Source organism: Prinia subflava, chromosome 23, assembly GCF_021018805.1.
Source record: "Prinia subflava isolate CZ2003 ecotype Zambia chromosome 23, Cam_Psub_1.2, whole genome shotgun sequence".
NCBI classification, from domain to species: domain Eukaryota; kingdom Metazoa; phylum Chordata; class Aves; order Passeriformes; family Cisticolidae; genus Prinia; species Prinia subflava.
This window is the reverse complement of record NC_086269.1, coordinates 1407610-1416819: the sequence shown is the minus strand read 5'-3', so window position 1 is coordinate 1416819 and position 9210 is coordinate 1407610. Positions and strand designations below refer to the sequence as shown.

The following is a 9210-nucleotide window of genomic DNA, read 5'->3' as shown; positions in this document are numbered from 1 at the left end:
CGGGCCCCGCCGAGCCCCGCGACCCCCGCCCCGCCGCCCTCAGCGCTTCCCGGTCCCCCTCGCCCGGGTTGGGGACCCCCGCCCCGGCTCCCTGAGGGGTCCCGGTCCCCCTGTCCCGGCTCCTTGAGGGGGTCCCGGTCCCCCTGTCCCGGCTCCCTGAGGGGGTCCCGGTCCCCCTGTCCCGACTCCTTGAGGGGGTCCCGGTCTCCCCACCCCGGCTCCCCGAGGGGGTCTCGCTCCCCCCGCCTGGGTTTGGGGTCCCCCCACGGCGCCCCCCGGGCTCCTCCACACACGAGGGGTTCTCAGAAATGTGGGGTTTCTTTTGTGCTTAAATTTCTGAGCTGTTTTCTCGTTAAGGTGCCCTGGCGGCTGGGCATTCCTGCTGTGATTTATACACTTGCTTGACTGTTCCTGATCGATTTCTAGCTGGAGATTGAGCAGTGTGGGATGGCTGGGAGTTTTATAGGAGTACTGTAGTAATTGCAGCCTTCCCAGGATCAGAGATACCCAGACTGGAAAATCCCTCCAGGATCATCGAGTCCAAGCTGTGCCCGATGCCCACCCTGTCCCCAGCCCAGAGCATTGAGTGCCACATCCATCCCTCCTTGGACACCTCCAGGGATGGGCACTCCAAACCTCCCAAACCCTTTCCATGAGGAAATTCCTGCTGCTGCCCACCCTGAGCCTGCCCTGGCACAGCCTGAGGCCGTTCCCTCTCCTGTTCCTGCTCCCTGGGATGAGATCCCAAATCTCTCTGTCAGGGAGTTGTGCAGAGCCAGAAGCTCACAGACACCACTTGATTTTTATTTTATTAATTTCATAAAGGGAGTAAATACACCTCCTCCACCCCATTAGAGAGCCCTCATGTTCTGAAACGCCACCGATGCATTCAGCTCTGTAACTTCCTCTCTACCAGGTGAAATCCGTGGCTGCGCGTGGAGAGCTGAACCTTGTCCCAGACTTTTTACACCAAATCAATTCCTGCAGAGGGGCTGGGAGCATCGGACAATCAGTGCTGTCCCAGAGCCCCCAGCATGCCGCACTCAGCGTTTTGCCTCCATCCGCCTCTCCACAACCACGCTACCACTGAGCGTTCCTTCCACGCCTCGCCGTGAGGAGAGGAGGCCGAGCACCCCGCGGTGTGCGGGGGTCCCGCGGGGCAGGTTGGGCTGAAAGGAGAAGCGAAGGGAAACGATCGCTGGACGCGATCCCGCCTCGCAGCTTCCTCTCCTCTAGACCGAGCACCTCGGGGTGTGCGGGGGTCCCATGGGGCGGGTTGGGCTGAGGGGAGAAGTGAAGGGAAGCGATCGCTGGACCGAAGGGAAGCGATCGCTGGACGCGATCCCGCCCCGCTGCCTCCTCTCCTCCAAGCCGCGCACCCCGCGGTGTGCGGGGGTCCCGCGGTGTGCGCGGGTCCCGCGGTGTGCGGGGGTCCCGCGGGGGTTCGGCTGAGGGGAGCAGCGAGCCCGGAGCTCCGCTCGGCGGGCGCGATCCCGCCCCGCTGCCTCCTCTCCTCCATGCCTAACACCCCGCGGTGTTCGGGGGTCCCGCGGTGTGCGGGGGTCCCGCGGTGTTCGGGGGTCCCGCGGTGTGCGGGGGTCCCGCGGTGTGCGGGAGTCCCGCGGTGTGCGGGGATCCCGCGGTGTGCGGGGGTCCCGCGGTGTGCGGGGGTCCCGCGGTGTTCGGGGGTCCCGCGGTGTTCGGGGGTCCCGCGGTGTGCGGGGGTCCCGCGGTGTTCGGGGGTCCCGCGGTGTGCGCGGGTCCCGCGGTGTGCGGGGGTCCCGCGGGGCAGGTTCGGCTGAGGGGAGCAGCGAGCCCGGAGCTCCGCTCGGCGGGCGCGATCCCGCCCCGGCGGCGCTGCGCAGGCGCGGGCGGGCGGGCGGCGGGCGGGGGCCGTTCCCGGGGCAACGGCCGGGCCGGGCCGGGGCCGAGCGGCCGCGCTGGGCAGCGGCAGCCGCCGGGCATGGGGCCCGCGCCGGGGCCCCCCGCACACGATGCTGCTCGGCAGGAAGCCGGACGGGCCTCTCGCAGCGGGTGAGGACGGGGAGGTGGCGGCCGGGGGTCCCGCGGGGCTGAGGGGAAAGGCGGGGATGCGGTTTGGGTCGGCGGCCGCCGAGCCCCCCGCGTGGTCCCAGCCGTCCGTCGGGTCTGTCGCGATAGGCGTCGCGATTTTAAGTTGTTGAGCAGCCGACTGTGAGAGACGCCGCCTTTTCTTTTTTTTTTTTCTTCCCTCCCCACGTTTTTGCAGCTGTAATTCCCACATCGCATTTTTAAGGGATAACCTGCTTTAAAGGATAGTCCTATCAAGTGTTTAAGTGTTTGCTCGTTTTCTGCTCCTTTGGGATTATCCCGATTAACGGGAAGCGGGGAGAATGGTGGTTAGTGTTTCTTAGGGATGTATTTTTTTTTTGCAGTGCAGAAGTTGATTAACAAAAAAGAACCTCTAAATTAAAAGTATCTCGAATTAAAATTCCCCAGAAGCATCACACTCATGTGATATGAAAATATAGTTAGATTCCAAAGACCGTTTAATGAATGATGGAGAATCAATGATTTTACACATTAAAATGCGCTAAAGGGAGTTGCATTTCAGCATTTGGCGCTGTCTCTATCGGTGTGAGTTGTTGTGAATAACTGGTTTGTGTGTGGGACCTTTCCAGCCAGGATTGGAGATGGATTATACGACTCCTATATGAGGATAGATGAGTGTAGATACCCAGAGCCTACAAATGAAGAACGGAGCCCTTCAGGACTTCCTTCCCTTTCGAGAGCTCATGTGAGTATTTTAAAGTCATCTGTGTCTTCACCTTGTGCTGTGTGGCAGTGAGAACTATCCGGGAGTGTGATACCTCCCTACAGAGAATTAAATTTTAAAAGTGGCATTTTGCAGCTTTGTAGTGGCTTCTTGACATTATTGCTTTTCCTGAGCATAAAAATGATGTGCTGTGTTCACTACAGAACTTGCTGGCAGCCTCAGGAATCCCATCTTACTGCCCTCAGCTCGTGTTTTAATCAAAAAAAAAAGTTACTTTACAAAGCGTTGAAGCGTTCTGCCCTGTCACCTTGTACTCTGATAAGTAAATCCACGCTCGCTTTGCTCTGCCTCCCCCTGCACGTTTCCAATTTAGTTTCCCTCATGAAAATTCCGACGGGTGAGTACGTAGGAGCAGCAGAAGGAGCAGTGTGAGTCTGTGTGGCTGCCAAACATCTCACAAAAGTATCTTTCTGCTCCGAAAACTTGGCCATTATCTGTCACTTTTGCTACCGAAATAGCTCCTCGTGACCTGAAGGTGTTGCTGGGCTCTTTCATCAGGGCTCTTTCCCTCGGCAGATGTGGAGTTGGAGATTTTTTTTTCCCTTTAATTGGTTCAGTGGTGCTCATGTTCAGCTGTACTTTTGTGCACTGATCCGTCCTTTAGATGGGTTTTAAATGTGTTCTGGCTCTTGTTGAGTTCTAGCAGGAGGGAAGGAGCTTAAGCTTAAAAAAACCCCTCTCGTGCTCTAAAAAGTGAAAATAGACATTGCCCTGAGCGAGATGCATTTAAAAATCATCACTTTGTGGGAATTTTGTTGTAACAAATTTGGTCTGTGCAAACTCAGGGGCATGAGTCTGTTTTATTTTCCCTTTTTGGAAATGTTGAGGGGGAGCAGAGGGAATTTGGAGTTCTGTTGAGCAGTAGGGTTTGAAGAGTAGTGGGTTGGGGTTTTTTGTTTGTAGGGATATGGAAATATTGCAGCTGCAGTGTTTTAACCTGTAGTGTGACTTCATCTGTTCATAACTGAGTACAAGTCAGTAGAGTGGAACTATCCAGTGAAATACAAATATAAATCCATGACTATTTGATTTGACTTCTCTTCATCTGTGTTTTATCCCTGAAGCCTGTTAACTTCTTAGGGCAAGATTAAGGATTTATAGCAGTTTGCCCAGTTTGCGTGGTGATGTGTCAATAAAATCCAGCCTCAGTGGTACCAGGCAAGCAGCAGCTGAGGCTGAAAATGCTGCTGCTGTGTTTTAATGGGAAAATACCTGGATTTTTACTTTCCTTCTTGCGAGATGTTTTGTTATGATGTAATGTTACATGAGAACTGAGGAGTCCTGGTGACTGCAGCTGCCCATTCCTTCATCTGAGCCTGCAGGAGAGCACAAAGTCTCTGTGCTTTGAGAATACACGGGCTGAATTCAGCCTGTTTAATTCAGTGTTCAGAACATCTCTGCAAACCAGTTTGTGCAGGAACTGCAATAACAGTTTCCTTGTCAATGAAAATGAAGTTTTGTCAGGGAGAGTTGTCAACAGGGTGCCACTGGTGTTGTCAGCCTCATTTCTTGCCTGCACTTCACCAATAAAACCAAAAACTCGTGGAGCCTGGGATTTGTAAAAAAAGCTGTTGAAAGAAAGCTGGTGTTACCCAGGAGTCATCTGAGTGCAGCTCCTGTGAGTTCAAGTGAAGATGGAGCTATATTTGTGTCTCACCATCATGTGGCAACTGATTTTGGGAGTCCTCTAAGAATGAAAATTGAGACCTTACTACCGTTGAGTCAGGTTTGAAATCCAAAGCCATAATTCCTTCATTAAGAAATCGTTCCAGGATAAATGGAATCATGAATTCCTGGTTTATTTAGGGATTCAAAGGTACAAAATGTTTGCTATGAACAGCAGCATCAGCAGAGCTGCCACTGCTCTTGGGTGGAGACTATTTAAACAAGTGTGAGCCTAGTTCTGTGTTTATATCTTCTGTTTATTTGTAAACTTTCTGTTTGGGTGTGCTGGACTGAGGAGTCTTTGAGGCAGCTCTGAAAAAATGTCATTCTTATCTCGGAGGTTCAGCCAGGCTCCAAGAAAAAGGCGTTTATTCCGAGTTACCAGGGCTGGGCTCTGTTTTTGTTTCAGTCTCTGGCAAGGCGTGTCCCTCCCAGTACACTGCATTTTGGGGTTGATAGGAGGAGTGGAGCTTGGTAGGATCTCTTCATGTGGATAAGCACTGACTTCTGCAGGGAAATGCCCATTTTTTGAGGCGTGTGAGCAAGAATTAACATTTCAGGGCAGCACCAACAAACAGAGTCTTTTATGAGCTGTGTGTAGTTGGCTTTGGCGAGAACATGCACTTCCCTTATTTGCTGACCCCGCTGAGATGTTGGACTGGATGTAACTAAAAAGGAATTCAGTTTTTTTGCTGTGGGGCTGCAGGTTTATTTATATTTTTTGTTTGATTCCTGTGTAGTTATTTTGGTTTTCAGGGATTCGGTTTGGCATGTGTCTGAGATCTTTATTTTTAGATTAAGGGACAAAATGGAAAACAGATGTTGCTGCTTCAGTCAGGGCTTCCTCAATTCTGCCTGGGATGGGACAACACCTCTGTGCTGCCTCTCAGCAAGCAGGAAAGGGAATAACTGTGGTGCTGGTGGGGAACTGACCTCCGGGATGTTCAGCATTTACTAAATAGTAAAATTGACAAGCCTGGAGAATTTCACAGTGTTTTCCTCACCTTGTATGGGTTTGTTTCAGATGTAAATATTTTAGCACATGGTGGTAAGAGGGAGTGCTTGCAGCCTGCTCTCAGCGCAGTTGGAGTGGGAGGTGTTCTCGGTATTTCAGGTCTGTTTTAAGAGCGTTTGCAGCTCTCTCTTCCCTCTGTGACAGTGACAGGACCCAAGAGAATGGCTGGAGCCGTGTCAGGGAGGTTTAGGTTGGATAAGAGTTCTTCCCCCAGAGGGTGCTGGGGCACAGAACACGGGCACGGGCATGGCCCCAAGGCTGCCAGAGCTCCAGAACAACGGGCTCAGGCACTGGGAGGGATTTTGGGGTGTCCTGTGCAGGGCCAGCACTTGGACTTGATGATTTTTGTGAGTCCCTTCCAGCTCAGGGTATTTTATTATTCCACCAGGATTTCAGAGGGAGGTGTGGATATGACGATGTTGTTCCCTTGCAATTAAAACCCCACGATTAATTTCTTTTCAAGGATGGTTTACCTTGCCCTGTCCTGTCCTGCTCCTGGTGCAGCTGCCTGGCAGCAGCCGTGTGTCACCTGCTGCTGTTGCTTTGTCTCCCTTTGGCAGCCTGGCTGTGCAATCCTCCTGCTGCTTCTCCACGTTCCATTCCGTGCTCCAGACAGGTGCAAGTCGCATCTGTTGATGGTTGTGCTGCTGCACCCACGTTTGAAGCTAAACATAGCTGTTCCCTGGCCCTGTGCAGACTGCAGATAGGTATTCTGTGGTTGTTTGAGTCTCTGGCTGGCTAGGGTTTCCCTTTCTGGATTTAAAAGCACAAGTGCTGCTAGAGGGAGTTGCTTTCTCTTTGTGTACCCTTCTATAACTATGCTTGTAACTTAATTTAGTCCAGCATTTTATATTTGTTCCTAATAAATGCCAAACTCGTCCTTGTTACCGATTTTCTGTTGGTGGTGGTTTTATTTTTAACCTGTGCTTTAAAAGATAAACTAAACTTCTTTCTCCCTTCTAGGTTTCTGTCAACAAACTCATGATGAAGGATCACTCTCTGATTGGAAATCAGGTCAAAGTGGAGCAGTTATTTGAGGACTCTGGCAACAGAAGGAGCAGCACTCTTCAGTCTGCAGGCCTTACTCCAGAAAGATCTCTCCCTTCCCTGACAAAAGAGAAAAGCCTGGAGAGTCTGGCTGCTAGAGGCAATGGAAGCTCCTTGAAATCACATAAAGCCGTCTCCCAAGCTCCAGAGCAGGCTGTCAAACAGTTCAAACATCAGCTGTCAGCTTATGAACAGCAGGAGATCTTTAATTTCTCTGAGATCTACTTTGTGGGGCCCTGTGCCAAAAAGAGGCAGGGGGTGATCGGCGGCCCCAACAACAGCGGCTACGACGACGACCAAGGCAGCTACATCCACGTGCCCCACGACCACCTGGCCTACAGGTATGAGGTGCTCAAAATCATTGGCAAGGGCAGCTTTGGGCAAGTTGCTAAAGTCTATGATCACAAACTTCACCAGCACCTGGCCTTAAAGATGGTCCGCAATGAGAAGAGGTTCCATCGCCAAGCCGCCGAGGAGATCAGGATCCTGGAGCACCTGAAGAAGCAGGACAAAACAGGCAGCATGAACGTGATCCACATGCTGGAAAGCTTCACCTTTCGGAACCACATCTGCATGACCTTTGAACTGTTGAGTATGAACCTGTACGAGCTGATTAAAAGGAATAAATTCCAGGGCTTCAGCCTCCAGCTGGTTCGGAAGTTCGCTCACTCCATCCTGCAGTGTTTGGATGCTCTTTATAGAAACAAAATCATCCACTGTGACTTGAAGCCGGAGAATATCCTCTTAAAACAGCAAGGGAGGAGCGGAATCAAGGTTATAGATTTTGGGTCCAGCTGTTTTGAGCACCAAAGAGTCTACACGTACATCCAGTCCCGGTTTTATCGGGCGCCAGAGGTGATCCTGGGCAGCCGCTACGGGATGCCCATAGACATGTGGAGTTTTGGCTGTATCCTGGTGGAGCTTTTGACCGGCTACCCTCTTTTTCCCGGCGAGGACGAGGCAGACCAGCTTGCCTGCATAATGGAACTCCTTGGAATGCCACCTCAGAAGCTTTTGGATCAATCCAAGCGAGCCAAGAACTTCATCAACTCCAAGGGTCACCCCCGTTACTGCACGGTGCTGACGCAGCCGGACGGGAAGGTGACCCTGAGCGGGAGCCGCACGCGCCGGGGCAAAGTGCGCGGTGCCCCGGGGAACAAGGACTGGGTGACAGCTCTCAAGGGCTGTGACGACCCCTTGTTCACTGGTTTCTTGAAGGACTGCCTCAGCTGGGACCCCTCGGCACGCATGATCCCCAGCCAGGCCCTGCGGCACCCCTGGATCTGCAAACGGGTGCCCAAAGCAGGCGGCTTGGAGAAAAGCTCCGGCAGGAGGATTTCCAGCTATTCGGGTTCCTTCCAGGGAATTGCCAACAAGCTGCCTCCGGTGGCTGCAGTCTCCAGCAAGCTGAGGGCCAGTCTGGCCACTGAGCCCAGTGGCAGCATCCCTCTGTGTACTGTGCTCCCCAAACTGGTCAGCTAGTGGGGAGCGGTGGTGCCAGGATACAGCCCGTGGGTGTTCCCTGTCTGTTCAAGCTGTGGGAGGGAGTTAAATGCAGAGGGGTTTAATGGGTTTACTTTTCGTTAGGGGCTCGGTCTGGAATATTGAAAGATCATTTAAAAATGTGCACGTTGAAGGGCTGATTTTATCCAGTTGCTTCACTCACACCTGGTGCATGTTCCACTGCTGAGGGTTCAGCCCAGCTGGGGAGCACAGGGAGAGTTTGGCTGATGAGCTGCTCAAAAATGCTGGTTTAGAAATCAAACAATTTCTTATCATGGCTCAACAGGTTCTTTTGCTTAAGGCAGAAAAGGAACTTGATTTAAACTCTGCGTTTTCATTTGTCTCCAGTTGAACTCTTCTGTTCCAGGGGAAAGTTTTTAAATCTCTTGTCAAAAGCACAAATGCATTCATGTAATGCATTAGGAACTTACTTGCCAATTGCTTAAGTTTGAAGAATTTTATTTCTCTGCATTGCTTTTCCTTTATCTATCCTGGGATTTTAAAAAATGTGATGGGATGTAGATACCAAAGGAATTTGTTGTTGGAAAAGAAAATACACAGATGATAAAATTTCAAAGCAGCGTAGAAATGCCATGAAACACAGGATACATCTAAATAAAACTACTAATTTTTATAACACTTGCTATTTCCCCCTGAAAATCTATGGAAAGCTTGTAGGGGAATTTGGGATCAGGCCTGGTCCATCACAAGTGTGAGCCAGTTTGTTTAGGTAATGATTGAATTATCTGTTTCTTTGGAGCTCAGATTTCCACCATCCCTTCTGCCAGGTGTGTGTCTTTGTTTTTCCTGTGTTTCTAAAACAAAAATGTTGAACTTCAAGAGCTGGTTTATATCCATGTTTGAGATTCTGGTATTTGCAAAAAAATGATCTCTTTGTGTAGAGTGAATTCCATTCAATTACATGAAGCTCTTTTAATAAAAATGCAAACATGCCACCCTTGTCAGACAAGCAGAACTTTTTCAGGCCCAGGGCTGTGACTGGAAAATGAGGGAGGGGGGGAAACACTCATTAATAATTGGGAGTGTGCTCTGAAATCTCAACAAAATCTCTGGAAACATAACCAGGAAAGACTGATAAGGTGCAAGAACTGGCGGATACAAATGGAAATATTTTATGGCAAGAGCTGCTTGGTCTCTAATTGCC

The 9210-nt window shown here is 51.1% G+C and overlaps 1 protein-coding gene across 1 annotated transcript; it reads left to right on the top strand.

The window, feature by feature from the left end:
- Positions 1-1872: 1872 nt before the first annotated feature.
- On the top strand, positions 1873-8999 carry DYRK3 (dual specificity tyrosine phosphorylation regulated kinase 3). Its single transcript, XM_063418181.1, has 3 exons — positions 1873-2034; positions 2661-2776; positions 6459-8999. The coding sequence occupies exons 1-3, from the start codon at positions 1995-1997 to the stop codon at positions 8022-8024; spliced, it is 1722 nt and encodes a 573-aa protein (XP_063274251.1). The 5' UTR covers positions 1873-1994; the 3' UTR covers positions 8025-8999.
- Positions 9000-9210: the final 211 nt, after the last annotated feature.

What these genes read in the sequence shown, in the direction of transcription:
- DYRK3 (XM_063418181.1), top strand. Translation starts at nt 1,995, where the DNA reads ATGCTGCTCGGCAGGAAGCCGGACGGGCCTCTCGCAGCGG. An exon ending in GGACGGGCCTCTCGCAGCGG is followed by an intron (nt 2,035 to 2,660) that starts GTGAGGACGGGG and finishes GGACCTTTCCAG; the next exon opens with CCAGGATTGGAGATGGATTA. An exon ending in CTTCCCTTTCGAGAGCTCAT is followed by an intron (nt 2,777 to 6,458) that starts GTGAGTATTTTA and finishes TCTCCCTTCTAG; the next exon opens with GTTTCTGTCAACAAACTCAT.